The sequence below is a fragment of the Anas platyrhynchos genome, chromosome W (assembly GCF_047663525.1).
Source record: "Anas platyrhynchos isolate ZD024472 breed Pekin duck chromosome W, IASCAAS_PekinDuck_T2T, whole genome shotgun sequence".
Lineage (NCBI taxonomy): Eukaryota > Metazoa > Chordata > Aves > Anseriformes > Anatidae > Anas > Anas platyrhynchos.
In genome coordinates, this window is record NC_092620.1 from 9,775,474 (window position 1) to 9,796,606 (window position 21,133).

General features: G+C 49.0%; 2 protein-coding genes across 13 annotated transcripts in view; one reads left to right on the top strand and one right to left on the bottom strand.

Annotated features, from left to right (window-relative positions):
• The first annotated feature begins 7,525 nt into the window (after window positions 1–7,525).
• Window positions 7,526–21,133, top strand: part of LOC101797198 (RNA-directed DNA polymerase from mobile element jockey) — a 30,613-nt gene continuing 17,005 nt past the window's right edge. For 5 of the 11 annotated variants that reach the window (XR_011805644.1, XR_011805645.1, XR_011805646.1 and 2 more), the window contains exons 1-2: window positions 7,526–7,655; window positions 7,761–9,489. Coding sequence is in view for 3 of the 11 variants with exons in the window: in XM_072030630.1 (XP_071886731.1) it covers window positions 10,137–11,462 (1,326 nt within the window). In the remaining 8 variants the exon portion in view is untranslated. Of the gene's footprint in view, window positions 7,656–7,760; window positions 19,341–21,133 lie in introns of those variants that run through there. The other 6 variants (XR_011805643.1, XR_011805650.1, XR_011805649.1 and 3 more) reach the window with 5 other exon arrangements.
• Window positions 7,933–21,133, bottom strand: part of LOC113842230 (uncharacterized) — a 58,627-nt gene continuing 45,426 nt past the window's right edge. For both annotated transcript variants that reach the window (XR_003494551.3, XR_003494550.3), the window contains exon 4: window positions 7,933–8,071. The gene's annotated coding sequence lies outside the window, so the exon portion shown is untranslated. The remainder of the gene's footprint in view (window positions 8,072–21,133) is intronic.

Below are 21,133 nucleotides of genomic sequence, written 5' to 3' on the forward strand. Positions count from 1 at the left end.
ACCATCTGACGTCATGCTAAACAATATATAGGGGTGGCTAGCTGGGGGGAGGGGGCCGGACTGCTCGGGGTTAGGCTGGGCATCGGTCAGCGAGTGGTGAGCAATTGCATTGTGCATCACTTGTTTGTACATATTATTATTACTTTCCTATTATCACCATTGTATCATTATTATTATTATTGTTATTATTATTTTTATTATTATTATTTTCGTGTCTTATTAAACTGTCTTTATCTCAACTCACAGGCTTCACTTTCCATTTCTCTCCCCCGTCCCAGAGAGGGAGGGGGGAGGGTGAGCGAACGGCTGCGTGGTGTTTAGCTGCCGGCCGGGTTAAACCACGACAGTCTTTTTGGCGCCCAACGTGGGGCTCGAAAGGTTGAGATAACGGCAGATCTGACCAGAGTGTGTTAAACTAAAATTGGTGTAAGGATTAGACCTGCTTAATAGTCACTTGTCATGATGCTGATTGCTTTAATCTCAAGTCTGCTGCGCCTGTTTTCCAAATTGAGTATTATAGTACATTATTTTCCGTATTTGCTCTCTGTCGTGTTGTTTATCCTCTCCGGGCCCTGGTTTCAGATCATTATGGTACTGAGTGTTATAGCAATGGCTTATGAGACGATAAGATATCTGGTCATGACTCTAACTTGGTATTTATACTCAGTAACATCATGGACTCTGTACTTTGGAAACAGTATCTTGGGAACTATTAGCAATTATACCTATTGTTTTTCTCCATTAGGGAGTCAATCTGTGGAGGGGAAAGGGGAAGATATTTTTTCTTACTTGATTACTCTCCCTTTCTCCTTCACCACCCCTGTATCCTCCTGGATCACTCTGCCTTCCTCCTTCACCACCCTCTTATCCCCTGAGCTTGTCACAATAGCTCTCCAAGATATTGAATATTCTTGGGATACTCAGACCACCATAGTCTTGTTGTTCTGCCTCCTGAATGCACTTCAGATTCTGCTTAAAGTTAAACAACTACTTAGGAAGCTCATCCGGAGATCTGCCCGGAGGCAGTATAGTTGTGGGTGGCAGGGAGTATGGGAGGATATGGGCAGGCATCTAGAGCAGTTGGCACCCCCAGTGTTTTGGAAATTCACCCCTGAACAATGGCAAAATCCTCAAAAACTGGCAGAATGCTTGAAAAAAAGGTGTCATGATTCTGGCAGTTCCAAAGTGACACAAATCATTGTAACGTGCTGGGGCCTGGCTCATGCCTATCGAGCTGCCATTGATACTGCTATCAACTTAGTGACAGACCCTGCGGCCACTCCAAGCCCTGTGACAGATCCAACGGCCACTGTGACCCCTACAGTGGACTCTGCAGCCGCTCCAGTCCCAGCTCCTGCAGCTGCTCCAGTTCCAGCTCCTGCAGCCACTCCAGATCCGGTTCCTGCAGCCGCTCCAGCTCCAGCTCCTGCAGCCGCTCCAGTCCCAGCTCCTGCAGCCGCTCCAGCTCCAGCTCCTGAAGCCACTCCAGCTCCTGCAGCCGCTCCAGCTCCTGTGGCCGTGTCAGAGAAACGAGCTGTAGCAGTGCAAGTTGACCCTGCAGAGGGTATTCCAACCCCTGTAACGGGGTCAGAGAAACGAGCTGTAGCAGTGCAAGTTGACCCTGCAGAGGGTATTTCAACCCCTGTAACGGGGTCAGAGAAACGAGCTGTAGCAGTGCAAGCTGCCCCTGTAGAGAAGGTGAAAAAATGGTATAGAGATTCAGGTCGTTTAGAACGCAGAGAGTCTTCTGCCAATCCAGGTAAGGCTTCTGCCAAATCTAGGTATAGAGATGACAAAGATGACGACGACGCTGGGCCATCAAGGATTCAGGAGGAGGAAGATGAGGATGCCGAAAAAGCAACAGTAACTACCCGAAGCCTAAACGAACGTGAGCTACGAGATGTGCGAAAAGATTTTGGTCGCTGTATAGGTGAGCAGCTTGTCACCTGGCTGCTCCGGTGCTGGGACTCTGGAGCCAATTGTGTGGAATTAGACAGCAGGGAAGCCAAGCGGCTGGGATCCCTTGCTCGAGACGCCGGCATTGACAAAGCAATTGCAGATGGAGCACAATCCAACAGCCTCTGGAGGCGTCTCCTCTCAGCTGTGAGGGAAAGGTATCCCTTCAAGGAAGAACTTTTATGTCTACCAGGCAAGTGGACCACTATGGAGAAGGGAATCCAGTACCTGAGAGAATTAGCCGTACGGGAAGTGATTTTTGAGGATCCAGACCTCAGACAAACATCCAAAGACCCAGATGAAGTCAAGTGTACACGACCCATGTGGCGGAAGTTTGTACGGAGTGCACCATCATCATATGCCAGCTCATTGGCAATAATGGCCTGGAAAGAGGATGAGGAACCCACAGTGGATGAAGTGGCTAAACAACTCCGGCAGTACGAAGAAAGTCTTTCCTCTTCCTTACAGGCCTGCGTCTCAGCTGTGGAGAAACTTTCTGAAGAGTTCCACCAACTTGAAGAGAATCTATCTTCCCCCCAACCTGAACCAACCAGTGTCCAACGACCGAAAGAGAACACTTGGGAGAAACTTTCTGAAAAGGTTCACCAACTTGAAGAGAGATTATTCTCCTCCGTACCTGTACAAAGCAGTGTCTCAGCTGTCAGGGGTAGGCGTTCACCCACACAAGGAAGACGATATGGTGGGTACGCACCCCGTGCCACCCTGTGGTTTTACTTACGAGACCATGGAGAGGACATGAGAAAATGGGATGGAAAATCTACCGCGACCCTAGAGGCACGGGTACGTGAGTTGCAAAAGAAAACAATCAGGAAAAAGGGATTCTCCAAAAAGTTTGCTGCTCCAACTTCCAGCAGACAGTCCTTCAAACACAGAAACGAAGAAGATTCTGACCAGGATTAGGGGGGCCCTGCCTCCAGCCAGGGGGAGGAAAGGGACAATCGAGTTTATTGGACTGTGTGGATTCGATGGCCTGGCACATCACGCGCACAGAAGTATAAGGCTTTAGTAGACACCGGTGCACAATGTACTATAATGCCATCGAGCTATAAAGGACCAGAGCCCATCTATATTTGTGGAGTGACAGGGGGATCTCAGCAGTTGACTGTATTGGAGGCTGAAGTGAGTCTGACTGGGAATGAGTGGGAAAAGCACCGCATTGTGACTGGCCCGGATGCTCCATGTATCCTTGGCATAGACTATCTTAGAAGAGGATATTGCAAGGACCCAAAAGGGTTCCGGTGGGCTTTTGGTATAGCTGCCTTAGAGACAGAGGGCATTAAACAATTATCTACCTTGCCTGGTCTCTCAGAGGACCCCTCTGTTGTGGGGTTGCTGAGGGTCAAAGAACAGCAAGTGCCAATCGCTACCACAACTGTGCACCGGCGGCAAGATCGCACTAACCGAGACTCCCTGATCCCCATCCATAAGCTAATTTGTCAATTGGAGAGCCAAGGAGTGATCAGCAAGACCCATTCACCTTTCAATAGTCCCATATGGCCAGTGAGAAAGTCTAATGGCGAGTGGAGACTAACAGTGGACTATCGTGGCCTGAACGAAGTGACGCCACCACTGAGTGCTGCAGTGCCGGACATGCTGGAACTCCAGTACGAACTTGAATCGAAGGCAGCCAAGTGGTACGCCACAATTGATATCGCTAATGCATTTTTCTCCATCCCTCTAGCAGCAGAGTGCAGGCCACAATTTGCCTTCACTTGGAGGGGAGTCCAATATACTTGGGATAGGCTGCCCCAGGGGTGGAAACACAGCCCTACCATTTGCCATGGACTGATCCAGTCTGCGCTAGAGCAGGGGGAAGCTCCTGAACACTTGCAGTACATCGATGACATTATTGTGTGGGGTGACACAGCAGAGGAAGTTTTCGAGAAAGGGAAGAAAATAGTCCAAATCCTTCTGAAAGCCGGTTTTGCCATAAAAGAAAATAAAGTCAAAGGACCTGCACGAGAGATCCAGTTTTTAGGAATAAAATGGCAAGATGGATGTCGTCAAATCCCAATGGATGTGATCAACAAAATAACAGCTATGTCTCCACCAACTAACAAAAAAGAAACACAGACTTTCCTAGGTGTTGTGGGGTTTTGGAGAATGCACATCCCAAATTACAGTCTGATTGTAAACCCGCTCTACCAAGTAACCCGTAAGAAGAATGAGTTTGAATGGGGCCCTGAACAACGACAAGCCTTTGAACAAATCAAGCAGGAAATAGTCCATGCAGTAGCCCTTGGGCCAGTTCGAACAGGACCAGATGTAAAGAATGTGCTCTACACTGAAGCCGGGGAGAACGGCCCCACCTGGAGCCTCTGGCAGAAAGAACCTGGGGAAACTCGAGGTCGGCCCCTGGGGTTTTGGAGTCGGGGATACAGAGGATCTGAGGCCCGCTATACTCCAACTGAAAAGGAGATATTGGCAGCATATGAAGGAGTTCGATCTGCTGCGGAGGTGGTCGGTACTGAAGCGCAGCTCCTCCTAGCACCCCGATTGCCGGTACTAGGCTGGATGTTCAAGGGAAGGGTCCCCTCTACGCATCATGCAACTGATGCTACATGGAGCAAGTGGGTTGCACTGATTACTCAGCGGGCTCGAATAGGAAACCCCAGTCGCCCAGGAATATTGGAAGTGATCATGGACTGGCCAGAAGGCAAATACTTTGGGATATCATCAGAGGAGGAGGTGGGTCGTGCTGAAGAAGCCCCACTGTACAACCAGTTGCCAGAGAATGAAAAGAAATATGCCCTGTTCACTGATGGGTCCTGTCGTATTGTGGGGAAGCATCGGAGATGGAAGGCTGCTGTATGGAGTCCTACGCGACGAGTTGCAGAAGCTGCTGAGGGAGAAGGTGAATCGAGTCAGTTTGCAGAAGTGAAAGCCATTCAGCTGGCTTTAGACATTGCTGAAGGAGAAAAATGGCCAGTTCTCTATCTCTACACCGATTCATGGATGGTAGCAAATGCCCTGTGGGGATGGTTACAGCAATGGAAGCAAAACAACTGGCAGCGTAGGGGCAAACCCATCTGGGCTGCTGCATTGTGGCAAGATATTGCTGCTCGGGTAGAGAACCTGGCTGTGAAAGTACGCCACGTAGATGCTCATGTGCCCAAGAATCGGGCTACTGAAGAACATCAAAACAACCAGCAGGTGGATCAGGCTGCTAAGATTGAAGTAGCTCAGGTGGACCTGGATTGGCAGCATAAAGGTGAATTATTTATAGCCCGATGGGCCCATGACACCTCAGGCCATCAAGGTAGAGACGCAACATACAGATGGGCTCGTGATCAAGGGGTGGACCTGACCGTGGACGCTGTAGCACAGGTTATTCATGACTGTGAAACGTGCAGCAATCAAGCAAGCCAAATGGTCAAAGCCTCTTTGGTATGGAGGATGATGGCTGAAATATAAATACGGAGAGGCCTGGCAGATTGATTACATCACACTCCCTCAAACTCGCAACGGCAAGCGCCATGTACTTACAATGGTGGAAGCAACCACCGGATGGCTGGAAGCATATCCTGTGCCTCATGCCACCGCCCGGAACACTATCCTGGGCCTTGAAAAGCAAGTCCTATGGCGACGTGGCACCCCAGAAAGAATAGAGTCAGACAATGGGACTCATTTCCGAAACAACCTTATAGACACTTGGGCCAAAGAGCATGGTATTGAGTGGGTGTATCACATCCCCTATCATGCACCAGCCTCCGGGAAAGTTGAACGATACAATGGACTGTTAAAGACTACATTGAAAGCAATGGGCGCTGGGACATTCAAAAATTGGGATACGTCAATACTAGGGGATCTACCAACCGAGCTGGACCCGCCCAATCAAACCTGTTACGTACTGTAGAAGGGGATAAAGTTCCTGTAGTGCATGTAAGAAATATGTTGGGTAAAACAGTCTGGGCTACTCCTGCCTCAGGAAAAGGCAAACCCATTCGTGGAATTGCTTTCGCTCAGGGACCTGGATACACTTGGTGGGTGATGCAAAAGAACGGAGAGGTCCGGTGTGTACCTCAAGGAGATTTAATACTGGGTGAGAATAGCCCATGAACTGAATTGTATCATGTTAATTACTATATAATACTGTATGTCATCACTACCATGACTACTATATACCCTACATGAAAATGGTGATTAATTAGAATGTATGGGAAAGAGTGTAACCTGAGCATGACATAAATGGTATGGAATAAGGGGTGGATAGATGTCCTGGTTTCAGTTAGGACAGAGTTAATTTTCTTCCTAGTAGCTGGTAGAATGCTATGTTTTGGCTTAGGATGAGAAGAGTGCTGATAACACCCCGATGTTTTAATTGCTGCAAAGCAGTGCTTACACCAAGCCAAGGACGTCTCAGCTTCTCGCTCTGTCCTGCCAACGGGCAGGCTGGGGGTGCAGCACTAGCTGGGAGGGGACAGACCCAGGACAGGTGACCCAAAGTGGCCAAAGGGGTATTCCATACCATCTGACATCATGCTAAACAATATATAGGGGTGGCTAGCCGGGGGAAGGGCGGCGGACTGCTCGGGGTTAGGCTGGGCATCGGTCAGTAGGTGGTGAGCAATTGCATTGTGCATCACTTGTTTGTACACATTATTAGTAGTAGTACTATTATCATCATTGTATTATTATTATTTTTATTATTATTGTTATTGTTATTATTATTTTCCTGTCTTATTAAACTGTCTTTATCTCAACTCACGGGCTTCAGTTTCCATTTCTCTCCCCCATCCCAGAGAGGGAGGGGCGAGGGTGAGCGAACGGCTGCGTGGTGTTTAGCTGCCGGCCGGGTTAAACCACGACACTTTTCTTTTTCTTATTCTTGTTTTCTCCCTTTTCTTATTAAACTGCCCTTATCTCAACCCTCAAGTTCTTGCACTCTTACTTTTTTTCCGATTCTCTCTCCCATTCCACTGTGGGGGAGTGAGCGAATGGCTGTGTGGTGCTTAGCTGCCTGCTGGGTTAAACCACAACACTATGATAATATATATATATATAATACATTTATATGATATACATATGTATAAATTGATATTTTTGTCCTGAGATCTCCCTTAAAATATATATTTTGAGGCTAAGGATAAGATACACTAGGTATTCACAACAGTTTCTTTTAAGTTTCTTCCCCCCTTCCTTGTGTAGTCAGACCTATTCCCTCTTTATACATGTGACACTGAGAACTTCTGAAATCTACTCAACATTAAACCAAATCACACAGTAGTAAAACAGATGGTAAACAGTAACGACGTTCCTAACTCCTGTGTCTGCTTTCTCATCTCTGCTTCTCCTCCGTTGGCTGCAACCTCCTGTCGGTGTTCGCAACCACAAGTGTCCCGAGGTGGCCAGGTCCGGGCGGCTTCCTCCCTCGCGTGTCGTGGCTGCTGGAGCTTTCTATTTGTATTCGATTCGGGGGGCTGAGGAAGAAGCACCTTGTTTTGACGGTGTGGGACGCACCCGGGAAAGGCTGACAGCGACGCTGGCGGGTTCGAGGCGGCCCAGGCGGTCGGAGGCGTGCCTGGCACTAGGACCCAGGAGTTCGCAAGGCGGCTGTTAGGGCCAGATTGCAAATTCGCGCTGTCTGTCGGCTCGGTGCGGCGCTCAGTAGGCGGCAGCAGGAACAGGTCGGTTCCGGCCGGTCATGGGGCCGGGCTCTGGGCTGGCGGACCAAAGGGGTGAGAGTGGGCCGGGTCTGGCCGCTCGCTTGATCCCTTCTTCCTCCACGGCCTGGGGTCTGCTGCGTTGCTAACCGCGTCCTCCTGTTTTCTGGTGTTTTCCAGCAAGCAAAGATGGAGTACGAGTGGAAGCCTGACGAGCAGCTACTCAGGGAGTCCCAATCTCCAGACACTACCACACAGAGAGCTGTGCAACATGTATCCTTGGCCGAAGCCTGCACGGGACAGGCAGGGCAGAGGGGGGCCCGGGCGGGCACTGGGGAGCCGGGTGGGGGGAGTGTGGCCTGCGCGGCCGCAGACCAGCACTGCGGTGGCGGCGCGCTGAGCCGAGCCTCCGCCGGCTCAACGGATGGACGTGTGGCGCGGCGTTTGAAAGGCTGTGTAGAGTCGCCTTCTCCCGCCGCAGGTCTGGACACCTGTTGGTATCAAAAAAAAAAAAAAGAAAAAAAAAAGAAAGGCTAAGGGTTCTTGTTTTTTTTTTTTTTTTCAAATCCTGGCGTGGCTGCTTCGGTATCTGTCGCTTTACCGGATTACCCCCACGTTGGGCCACTGCCAGCGCCCAGCCGCGGCGGGGCAGGAGCGCCGCCCTCGCCGTGGCGGATCGCGCCAAGGGGGCTGGGGGGGGGCGGGGAGGGGGGGTTCGCTGCCCGTGTGGCAGAGCTCGCATCGCGTTGCGGAGTACCCATCGTCCATGCGGCAAAGGGGGGAAAGGGAGGGGCAGCGAGCAGGAGCCTTTGAGCTAATCTGGCGCTGGGATTCGAGACGAAAGCCGGAGCTAGTGGGGGGTATGTGCCGCTGGTGGAGCCGTTGCCTGCATGCTTTCGCTGGCCCTGACGCTGCACGTTTTGCTGCATTGTGAGGATGTTGCTGCTTGTCTGGAAGCCTGAGCCTAAAATACTGCTTCTTATTTGTCTTTCAAATTGACAAGAAGGGGGTAATCTACTGTATGCAGCTTCTCGTGCTGCTTTGCAGTGCATTCGATGTTAGTGTTTTGTATTTATTTTTTTTTCCCCCTTAAGTCTCTTTTGATTGTAGAAATGATAAAATAGCAGAGTTTTAAGGAACAAAGTTTGAGGGGAAAATTTTAAATTAAGACTAATAGAAGCATAGATCTTGAAAAATCAAACTCTTACCTACTGCCTCCTGCTCTTTAAGTTAACATATAAGTGCTTTGAAATACAAAGAAGTCCTTCTGAACATCTATGAAGGTTATGAGTTTATCATTTTGATCCCTTTTTAAGGCATTTGCTTGAAGGTCTTCACATAAAGCAAAATAATTCACTGACATAGGTAAGACCCATATATATGTTTATTTTAAGAGTTTAGCTTGAAGCCAAATTTACTTGACTGCTGGGCTTTCCTAACAGATGCAGTCAGGCTTGGGAAGGCTTCTGCCCTTATCTAAAAGGTGGTTAGTTTTCATCTTAATCATCTTGTTCTTGCAGATGTTTAACCTTTTCAAGATGCTATTGCTTCCTTTGAAAAATTCTATGCAAAGTGAATAAGTTCTGATAATGCTCTAAACTTAAATAGGTGTTCTTCTTCAGTATTTCAAATACAAAAATGTTTACAGCAACAATAGTTTTAATGTGAAATTATATTTTAAAGTTCTGCTTCAAATAACTTAATAGCATCTGCTTTGTGTATTGAAAAATAGCACTGTATGTGCAGGATGGGCAATATAGTGGATGCTGTCCTGAATACGAGTACAAATTGACTAAACAAAGGTGCAGTTAACTGATGTTTCAAATTCTTTTCAAGTGGCAGTAGTAACTCCCTGCTGTGCTGAGATACCTGTGCTTTCAAGAAGGTCCTCATATGTTGGATTGGAAAGGTTAGATTTGTGGCATATTTTTATCATTGTATGTCAGCTTGGGAAAATGTTTCATTATAACTTGACAGGACATGTCCTGTAATTGAAAATGTCTGTGTATGTATGTAACAATGTATACATATGTATATGTTACATGTTTGCCTGCCACCCCAAGCAGACAAATCCCTTCCCTGTCTACCTCGCCTTTCCAGGTGCCCTTATACAACAGGTATGAGGCTCTGGAACTTGATGGACAGACAAGTGATGATCACAGAATGGCCGAGGTTGGAAGGGACCTCTGAAGATCATCTAGTCCAAACCCCTGCCAAGCAGGTTCACCTAGAACACCTTGCACGGGATGGCATCCAGGAGGGTTTTGAATATCTCCAGAGAAGGAGACTCTACAACCTCTCTGGGCAACCTGTTCCAGTGCTCTGTCACCCTCACAGTAAAGAAGTGCCCCCTCGGGGGGTGTCCTGGTAACGGGAGATGCTGAGAATGCGGAGATACTGAATGCTTTCTTTGCTTCAGTCTTTGCTTTAAGGACTCCCCCCCGGGACTCCTCAACCCTGGAGGGAGGAGAAAGAGTCTGGGAAGTGGAGATCTCCCCCCCGGTTGATGAGGGAGTGGTTTGGGAGCATTTGAGTGGGCTCAATGAACACAAATCCATGGGTCCCGATGGGATGCATCCACGTGTGCTAAGGGAGTTGGCAGAGGTGATTGCCAAACCGCTCTCTATCGTTTTTGAAAGGTCCTGGAGAACAGGAGAGGTGCCTGAAGACTGGAGGATAGCCAATGTCACTCCAGTCTTCGAGAAGGGCAAGAAGGAGGATCCGGGAAACTACAGGCCAGTCAGTCTCACCTCTGATCCTGGGAAGGTGTTGGAACAGCTCGTTCTGGATGCCATCTCCAAGCAATTGGAAGAGAAGAAGGTTATGAGGAGTAGTCAGCATGGATTCACCAAGGGGAAGTCGTGCTCGACCAACCTCGTTGCCTTCTATGATGGCATCACCAGCTGGGTAGATGAGGGGAGAGCAGTGGATGTCATCTACCTTGACTTTAGCAAGGCTTTCGATACTGTCTCCCATGACATCCTGATAGCAAAGCTGAGAAAGTGTGGGATAGAGGAGTGGACAGTAAGGTGGGTTGAGAACTGGCTGACTGGCCGAGCTCAGAGGGTGGTGATCGGCAGCACAGAGTCCGGCTGGAGACCTGTGAATAGCGGTGTTCCCCAGGGGTCGGTGCTGAGTCTGGTCTTGTTCAACATCTTCATTGACGACCTTAATGAGGGAATAGTGTCTGCCCTCAGCAAGTACGCCAATGACACAAAGCTGGGAGGAGGGGCTGACACGCCAGAAGGCTGCGCTGCCATTCAGCGAGACCTCGACAGGCTGGAGAGATGGGCAGGAAGAAACCAAATGAGGTTTAACAAGAGCAAGTGTAGAGTCCTGCACCTGGGAAGGAACAACCGCATGTATCAGTACAGGCTGGGGGACGACCTGGTGGAGGGGAGCTCTGAGGAGAAGGACCTGGGGGTCCTGGTGGATGACAGGCTGACCATGAGCCAGCAGTGTGCCCTCGTGGCCAAGAGGGCCAATGGGATCCTGGCGGGCATTAAAAGGAGTGTGGCCAGCAGGTCAAGAGAGGTAATCCTCCCCCTCTACTCTGCCCTGGTCAGGCCTCACCTGGAGTACTGTATCCAGTTTTGGGCTCTCCGGTACAAGAAAGACAGGGATCTCCTGGAAAGAGTTCAGCGGAGGGCCACAAAGACGATACAGGGCCTGGAGCATCTTCCTTATGAGGAAAGGCTGAGAGACCTGTGTCTGTTCAGCCTGGAGAAAAGAAGACTGAGAGGGGATCTCATCAATGTGTATAAATACCTGAGGTGTGGGAAACAGAGGGATTTGGCCAACCTCTTTTCAGTGGTTTGTAGGGACAGGACAAGGAGTAATGGTCACAAGATAGAGCACAGGAAGTTCCGCACCAACACGTGAAAGAATTTCTTCACGGTGAGGGTGATGGAGCACTGGAACAGGCTGCCCAGGGAGGTTGTGGAGTCTCCTTCTCTGGAGATATTTAAGGCCTGTCTGGATGCCTACCTGGGCAGCCTGCTCTGAGGAACCTACTTTGGCAAGGGGGTTGGACCCCATGAACTTTTGAGGTCCCTTCCAACCCCTTCAATTGTGTGATTCTGTGATTCTCATATTCATATGGAATTTCTTGTGCTTCAATTTGTGCCTGTTTCCTTTTGTCTTGGCACTGGGTACAACTAAAAAGAGACTGGCTCTACCCTCTTGACACCCTCCCCTCAGTCTCCCCTTTTTCAGGCTAAACAGGCCCAGTTTTCTCAGCCTGTCCTCATATGACAGGTGCTCCAGTCCTCTAATCATCTTAGTAGCCCTCCTCTGAACTTGCTTCAGTAGTGGTGCTCTCCAGCAGGTCATCCCTCAGCCTGTACTGGTGCTTGGGGCTATTCCTCCCTAGGTGCAGGACCCTGCACTTGCATTGTTGAACTTCACGAGGTTCCTCTCGGTCCAACCCTCCAGCCTGTCGAGGTCCCTGTGAATGGCAGCACAGCCCTCTAGGCTATTAGCCACTCCTCCGAGCTTTTGTGTTCTCAGCAAACTCTCATTCCATTGTCCAGGTCGTTGATGAATAAGTTGAACAAGACTGGACCCAATACTGACTCCTGGGGCACACTGCTAGCTACAGGCCTTCAACTAGACTGCACCACTGAGCACAACCCTCTGAGCTCTGCCATCCAGCCAATTATCCATCCACCTCACTGTCCAGTCATCTAGGCTGCACTTACTGATCTTGCCTATGAGGATGCTATAGGAGACAGTGTGAAAAGCCTTGCTGAAGTCAAGGTAGACCACATCCACCATTCTCCCCTCATCTACCCAACTAGTCATCTCATCATAGAAGGATATCAGATTGCTCAAATATGACTTCCCCTTGGTGAATCCATGCTGACTATTCCTATGATGTGGATGAAGGTCATTATGGGTTGGAGAGGTCACCAAGGGGAAGTCAGCCTACCCCCCCTACATCATGACCATCTCTGACAAGAAAAAAAAAGAATGGTTATTGTCATCGGTGATTCACTTCTGAGGGGAACATTTTCTTCTAGAGCTTAGGCAGAAAAGGAAAGTGTATGGACACTGGAAGCGAGGTCAGATGACATGGGAGGACTACAGAGATGCTGTTCAACATTGCAGGGAGATAATTTGTGAGGCCAAAGCTCAATTAGAGTTAAAGCTGGCCAGTACTGTGGAAGGCAACAAAAAGGACTTTAAGTATATTAACAGCAAAAGGAGTACCAGAGAAAACATTGGTCCATTACTTGATGAGGATGGGCACCTCACAAATAGAGACATACACAAAGTAGAGATATTTAATGCCTTCTTTGTCTTCAACACTGATGACGGGGGCCCTGGGACCTTGAGTTGCAGGACCGTGACTGTAGAAATGATAAACTCCCAGCCAATTCCAAACTTGTGGGGGATTTACTACTCCAACTGGATGCACGTAAGTCTATGGGGCCTGATGGGATTCATCCCAGGGTACTCAAAGAGCTGGCTGATGTTATTGTGAGATTTCTTTTAATTGTTTTTCAACAATCTTGGAAATTTGGAGAGGCCCCAGTCGACTGGAAGCTGGCCCCAGTAAGTCAGCTTCATCAGGGGCCTAACTTAAATACCTCTACACTAACATATTTAGCATGAGGAATAAACAAGAGTTAGAAATGTACACGACTGCAGAGCTATGACCTCATTGGCATTACAGAGATACTGTGGGATGGCTCCCATGACTGCACTGTTGGAATGGAGGAACACAGGCTCTTTAGGAAGGGCAGGCATAAGAGATGAGGAGGGGGCATCACCCTCTATGTCAATGAGCAGCTGGAGTGCATGCGTGGAGCTCTGCCTGTGAATGGATGAGGAGCTGACAGAGACCTTATGGGTCAGGATTACAGGGAGGGCAGGGACAGGTGACATTATAGTGGGGGTCTGCTACAGGCCACCTGATGAGGAAGACCAAGCAGATGAGGCTCTCTATAGACAGAAGCAGCCTCACGTTCGCAAGCCCTGGTCCTCATGGGGGACTCCAACCACAACAACAGATATTGCGGATCATTAATGATTTTAGCAGGGGATAGGGGTACGGATGTTTGTAACAGGCTCAGTCTCATGGTGCCTGAATCCCTTTGATGTGTCGCGAAACTCCACACAGTTCCATCAGGGAGTTTCCACATACAACCATGCAGTATGTCAAATCCTAAAATATTAGTATATGCAGCACCAACTAATACTTCTACCCTGGTTAATTTTTGTTCCTCTGGCAACCAGAGTGAAATTTTTGCAGTGGGGCATTGTTTTTCCACACCATTGATTCCCGTGAATTTAACCCTGCGTTGACCAGGTGTTATGCTCAGGGTTTGTGCTGTCTCATGTGTAATTACTGACATTTGGGTCCCAGTGTCAATAAGAAAATTTACCAATATTTTTGGGGGTTCAAAAGGAATGGCAATGATAGGGTCAGAGTGTTCATTAGAGAGCCATTGAATTGCTAATACCCGCTGAGCAGGGTGGCCCATTGCCCTCCCCGGGGATAAGAGTTTTTTTGCTGACACCACAACTCACCTCGTTCCCTATTAGGTTTCAACCTCTCTTTGAATTTGGGATATCTGGGATTTTTAGTGTGGATTTGGCGGACTCGCCGAGAGTGGTCTTGGGATTTAATACTGGATGAATTAATCCAGCCCATTCGGTGTCCATACTTATCTATGTCTTGTACCAATTCACTCCAGGTGGGAATAGGGGAGTTAGGATTTTGCCTACAACCACTATCATCATCCCTACAAGCAGCTAGTATGTGATCTTGTGTGTTTGCTACAAACATCTTAAGACAATCAGGGAGTCCACGGATGAGAGGGGTTAACCGAATTGGATCAATAGGAGCTAACATAGGGGATTTCCTTAATTCATCTCTTTCATATATCGCCTGAATGCAGGCTGCTTTCTGTACTGCTACAGCCAGGTCAGCTCCTGGTGTGGTGGTTAAAAATACTCCAGGTCTCCAAAAGCCTCCTACTTCTTCCTCACTCAACATCATTCGATCTCCTTCTTTAAGAGAAACTCGACACACATACTCAACTTCTGATTCCCCTGACCGCCTTGAGAACTTCTCCTGTATTTTAACCAACTCTGCTGGTGGCAACGGAATCGTTCGCACAGTAGTGCGGATTTCATCATTATCATCAACAGTAGTCTCAGTCTTAACCAAAGGTCTCAAGGAAATGGATTGGGGTTCAGAATCAGAAATCTCTTCAACACCGTCATCACTGTCAGACCAGAAATCACTGTCCCAGCTTTCAGGCTCTACACTATGCAGCAATCTACGAATCTGCTTGACCGGAGCACAAGGCTGTACTTTATTTAACAGATGACTAACCCTCTCCAGCAATTGTTTAAGATGATTATTCTCATGCACAAGTTTATCATTTTCACTCACAAGTTTGTCATTTTCATCCAAAAGTTTATCCACTCTGATTCCTAATGTTTTTCCCATCTCCCTTTCAAAGGCCAATGATGAATTCAACACATCAATCTCTGATTTCAAAGCTGTATGTTCCGCATCAGAGATCAGTTTGGGAGCAGGAGTTTCCTTAGCTTTTTGCCGAGCACAAGACAAACAAGCTCCTAACACAGCACAAATCGCACCTTTACCCTTTCTTTGACCAATCTTTCGTGAAGCCTGACACTGTTCAATGTGCTCTACCACTTTCTCCTCATCTTTCCAAAACTTTTGGGAAAACTCCTTCCCTGCCTGGGAAGGGGCACATTTATATTTTTGCAGTAGTTTATCCATAGCAATCCTGCCGACTACGCCAATTTTACTGTCGCGTTAAAGGGGTGTAGCTGATTAACCGTTACGGGCCCGGTTGGATTCAGAGTACTGAACCAGTCGGACATTCACCAAAACTGGGGGTCCGTTCGGACATTCACCAAAAACGTAATAACCGCCTGGGGGTCCGCTCAGACATTCACCAAAAACGTATTAACCACCTGGGGGTCCGTTCAGACATTCACCAACAATGCATTAACCGTCTGGGGGTCTGGTTAGATTCAGAACACTGAACTATCACGGATAACCACCCTCACCCTAGTTGCATTAATGAGAGCTATCACAATGCAATCAAGTATGGTTTATTACAGCAACAGATAATCAGGTTCTTTTGGATTGCCGGTGATAGTGACTATCTGCAAAAGCAGGCTAGTATGCATGAAATACACAGGTGTTATAGGTGTTACAGATGTGACAGGTGTTATAGGTGTTACAGATGTTATAGGTGTTATAGGTGTTACAGATGTTATAGATGTTACAAGTGTTACAGATGTTATAGGTGTTATAGGTGTTACAGGTGTTACAGGTGCGCAGCCTAGAAATAAACGCGTTAAAAAGGATCAAAGACTCTATAGAGATTTATAAGCAAATATTCAGATCTCACCCAAAGGCGTCCCAATGGGGGGGGAAGAGAGGCTCAGCCCGTCGACTGATCCCAGGAGTCAGGAGGTCCTAAGGATGTTGTATGTCCTCGGGATGGTATCTCCCCTAACAATGGTATCTTCCCTAACATCCCCTCTCTCTTGGGCCAATTTATATTATTTTCTATCTTTTAGGTGGAGCTTGAGTGGCTCTAGTCAAGCATATCTTAGTTATGATTGGTGTAAAGTTTTCCCGTCTCCGTTTAAAGTAATAGGCTCCGAGAAATTCAGAGCGCATGCTCAGTGAGGGGTGGTCGCACCTTGGAGGCGGGTAGCTTTTGGGATGGAGGTGTGTTTTGGTATTATAATGATATTATAATGAGCAAAAAGTACACTAGGGTACAGCATTTGTCAAAACATGACAGGTCTTTGGCTTAGGGTGGCAAAAAGTGCAGCTTTGTGCACAAGAACAATCGAGGCCCCACCTGATTACAGAGCCTAGCCGTGGTGTCTCCACTCCACTCTATGCTCCGTGGTGTTCCTTAGAGCTAGCACACCAAGTTTCCCCAGCGCGATAGCATCTAAGGTTGGGAGCCTAGGGAATGCTCAGATAATGCAGTTATGCCCTACCCTGAAAGCCTCTTCAATGCTGTACCTTTTCCTTAAAAGTGTGAATGTTAGTTTTATTTTCCTAGTTACTTCAGGCATTTACACCACACATGGGGGACTCCAACCACCCAGATATCTGTTGGAGGAACAACCCAGCAGGACATAAGCAATCCAGGAGGTTTCTGGAATACAGTGATGAAAGTGATAGAGGAGCCAACAAGGAGAGGTGCTATGCTGGACCTCATTCTCACCAACAAGGTGGGGAATGTGAAGCTCAAGAACAGCCTTGGCTACAGCGACCACAAAATGGTGCAATTTAGGATCCTGAAGGCGGCAAGGAAGGGAGCACAGCAAGCTTGCTACCCCGGACTTTGAGAGAACAGATTTTAGCCTCTTCGGGGATCTGCTTGGTAGAGTCCCGTGGGGCAAAGCCCTGGAGGGAAGAGGGGACCAAGAAAGTTGGTTAATATTCTTCAAGGATCACCTCCTCTAAGCTCAGGAAGGATGCATCCCAACAAAGATGAAGTCAAGCAAAAATGCATGGCTGAACAAGGAGCTCCTGGCCAAACTCAAGCAGAAAACTGAGGCCTGCAGAGTGTGGAAGCAAGGAAAAGTAGCCTCTGAGGAATACAGAGAAATTGTCCGAGCAGCTTGGCATCAGATTAGTAAAGCACAAGCCCTATTAGAATTAAAATTGGCCAGGGACATCAAAAGCAACAAGAAAGGCTTCTATACGTACAGGAATGATAAAGGGAAGATTCTAGAAATTGTGGACCCTCTATGGAAGGAAACGGGAGACCTGGTTATTTGGGATAGGGAGAGGGCTGAGGTACTCAATGACTTTTTTTGCCTCAGTCTTCACTGGCAAGAGCTCTAGCCGCACCGCCCAAGCCCCAGAAGGCAAAGGCAGGGACTGGGAGAATGAAGAACCTCCCACTACTGGAGAAGATCAGGTTCAAGACCATCTAAGGAACCTGAAGGTGCACAAGGCCATGGGACCTGATGAGATGCATCCGAGGGTCCTGAGGGAACTGGCAGATTAAGTTGCTAAGCCACTATCCATCATATTTGAGAAGTCATCACAGTCCAGTGAAGTTCCCACTGACTGGAAGAGGGGAAACATAACCCCCATTTTTAAAAAGGGAAAAAGGAAGACCCGGGGAACTACAGGCCAGTCAGTCTCACCTCCGTGCCTGGCAAGGTCATGGAGCAGATCCTCCTGGAAACTACGCTAAGGCACATGGAAAATAAGGAGGTGATTGGTGACAGCCAACATGGCTTCACTAAGGGCAGATCATGCCTGACAAATCTGGTGGCCTTCTATGACAGGGTTACAGCATTGGTGGATAAGAGAAGAGCAACCGACATCATCTACCTGGACTTGTGCCAAGCATTTGACACTGTCCCCCATGATATCCCTGTCTCTAAATTGGAGAGACATGGATTTCACGGATGAACTATTTGGCAGGTCAGTGGCTCAACATCAAGGTGGAGATTGGTAACGAGCGACTTTCCTCAGGAGCCAGTATCTGGACCATCACTGTTTAACATCATTGTTGGTGACATGGATAGTGAGATTGAGTGCAGCATCAGCACATTTGCCAATGACACCAAGCTGTGTGGTGCGGTCGACACGCTGGAGGGAAGGGATGCCTGTTGCTGCCATCTGAGGGTGGCAGAGACACCATGTGTGTGAGGTGTGAGCAGGTGGATGACCTGGTCAGCCTGGTGGCAGAGCTCAAGGAGGAGGTGGAGAGGTGAAGGGCTATCAGGGAGTGTGAGCAGGAGATAGACTGGTGGAGCAACTCCCTGCCAGGCCTGAAAGAAAGGCACCGGGGTGAGACACCCCAAATACCAGCCCTGAGGCTTAGGCAGCTGTAGTGGGTTTACGTGGCAAGGTTTTGGTAGCAGGGAGCCATAGGGGTGGTTTCTGTGAGAAAGATCTAGAAGCCGCCCCATGTTTGGGAAGGGCCCCATTGTTTTCCAGATCTGAGCCAATAAGCGATGTTGTTTTGCGCCTCTGTGAGAGCATATTTAAGACAGGGAAGAAAACGCTGCGCCACACAGCAGCCGGGAGAGTCAAGGGAGTGAGAAACAGCCTTGCAGGTGCCAAGGTCAGTGTAGAAGGAGGGGGAGAGGTGCTCCAGGTGCCGGAGCAGAAGTCCCCTCCGGCCTGTGGTGAGGACCATGGTGAAGCAGGATGTCCCCCTGCAGCCCATGGAGTACCACGGTGGAGCAGGGTTCCATGCTGCAGCCCGTGGAGGAGACCACGGTGGAGCAGGTGGCCCTGCACCGATGGAGGCTGCCGCCTGTGGAAGACCCCTGCCGGAGCAGATTCCGGGCCGGACCTGTAGCCCGTGGAGAGGAGACCACACAGGAGCAGGTGACCTGGCAGGAGCTGCTGCCCGTGGGGGAGCCAGGTTGGAGCAGTTTTCTCCTGAGGGATGGACCCCGTGGTACGGACCCATATCTGGAGCAGTTCTGGAAGAGCTGCTGCCTGTGGGAAGCCCACGCCGGATCAGTTCATCAAGGACTGTATCCCGTGGGTGGGACCCCACAGCACAGGGGACGAGAGTGACCGAGAAGGAGCAGCAGAGAAGAAGTGCTGTAGACTGACCATAACCCCCATTCCCCCGTTCCCCTGTGCCACTCGGGGGGAGGAGGTGGAAGAGGGTGGATGGGGGGGGGAAGGTGCTTTTGGTTTCTTTCCTTTGTTTCTCACTTCTCTAGCTTGTTAGTAATGAGCAATAAATCTTACTATCTATCTTCTTATGCTGAGTCTGGTTTGCCCGTTACAATAATTATTGCGTGATTTTCTCGTCCTTATCTCAATCCTCGAGCCCTTTTCTCATATTTTCTCCCCATTCCTCTTTGAGGAGGGGGAGTGAGAGAGCGGCTGTGGTGGAGCTCGGCTGCCCACTCGAGCGGAACCATGACAGCAGCCAGCAGAGGCTCCACAAGAAACACATCACCCCCTACCACGTTGCGAGCAGGTAATAGGAGGGGACCAGCAGGCAGACAGAGTGCCTGCTACAGTGAACCCCCTCTCCTCTCCTCCCCCTAACAAAGATGGCGATGAACTGGGGGACAGGGGGCAGTGGCAAAAGGTCCCTGCTCGGCGTTACAAGCGTAGCAGGTGCACTTGCCTGGTGATTCCCCTACTTCCCCAGCTGCCTCTGCAGAACAGGTACACTGCTCTGCGAGGACAACTGTACAATGGCCAGGGTGATGGCTCTTCCTACTTGGAGGTGTCACCAAAGTCTAATCAGGCTACCCGCTGCATTAAAACCTCCCCAGTAAAAAGTAAAAGACAGGTCATTTTCATTGATGACTCACTGCTGAAGGGAGCGGAAGGCCCGATATGCAGACCAGACCCGCTGCACAGGGAGGTCTGCTGCCTTCCTGGGGCCCGGGTTAAAGATGTAAGAAACTTCCTTCCCTAGTACGGCCCTCAGGCTATTATCCTCTTTTATTGTTTCAAGTAGGCAGTGATGAAACCAGGACCAGTAAAACTACTGTCTTGGACTTCCAGAGGGCAAACTTTGAGCTGTTCAGGACACTGGTTGGCAGAGTCCCTTGGGAGGTAGTTCTGAAGGGCAGAGGAGTCCAGGAAGGCTGGGCACTCCTCAAGAAGGAAATCTTAATGGCTGTCCATCCCCACGTGCCCAAAGACGAGCCAGCATGTAAGACTGGCCTGGCTGAACAGAGAGTTGTGGCTAGAGCTTAGGAAAAAAAAGAGGGTTTATAATCTTTGGAAAAGAGGGCGGGCTACTCAGGAGGACTATAAGGATGTTGCGAGGCTGTGCAGGGACAAAATTAGAAAGGCCAAAGCTCATCTGGAGCTCAATCTGGCTACTGCTGTTAAAGATAACAGAAAATGTTTTTATAACTACATTAACGCGAACAGGAGGACTAAGGAGAATCTCTATCCTTTACTGGATGTGGGGGGAAACATAGTAACAAGAGATGAGGAAAAGGCGGAGGTGCTTAATGCCTTCTTTGCCTCAGTCTTTAATGGCAAGACCGGTTGTTCTCTAGATACTCAGTACCCTGAGCTGGTAGAAGGGGATGGGGAACAGAATGTGGCCCTCGCAATCCACGAAGAAATGGTTGGCGACCTGCTACAGCACTTGGACGTACACAAGTCGATGGGGCCGGATGGGATCCACCTGAGGGTACTGAGAGAAGTGGTCGAAGAGCCGACCAAGCCGCTTTCCATCATTTATCAGCAGTCCTGGCTATCAGGGGAGGTCCCAGTCGACTGGCGGCTAGCAAATGTGACACCTATCTACAAGAAGAGCCGGAAGGTAGACCCGGGAAACTATAAGCCTGTTAGTTTGACCTCAGCGCTAGGAAAGCTTGTGGATTATCTTGAGTGTCATCACGTGGCACTTGCAGGGCAAGCAGGCGATCAGGCCCAGTCAGCATGGGTTTATGAAAGGCAGGTCCTGCTTGATGAACCTGATCTCCTTCTATGACAAAGTGATGCGCTTGGTGGATGAGGGAAAGGCTGTGGATGTGGTCTACCTTGATTTCAGTAAGGCTTTTGACACCGTTTCCCACAG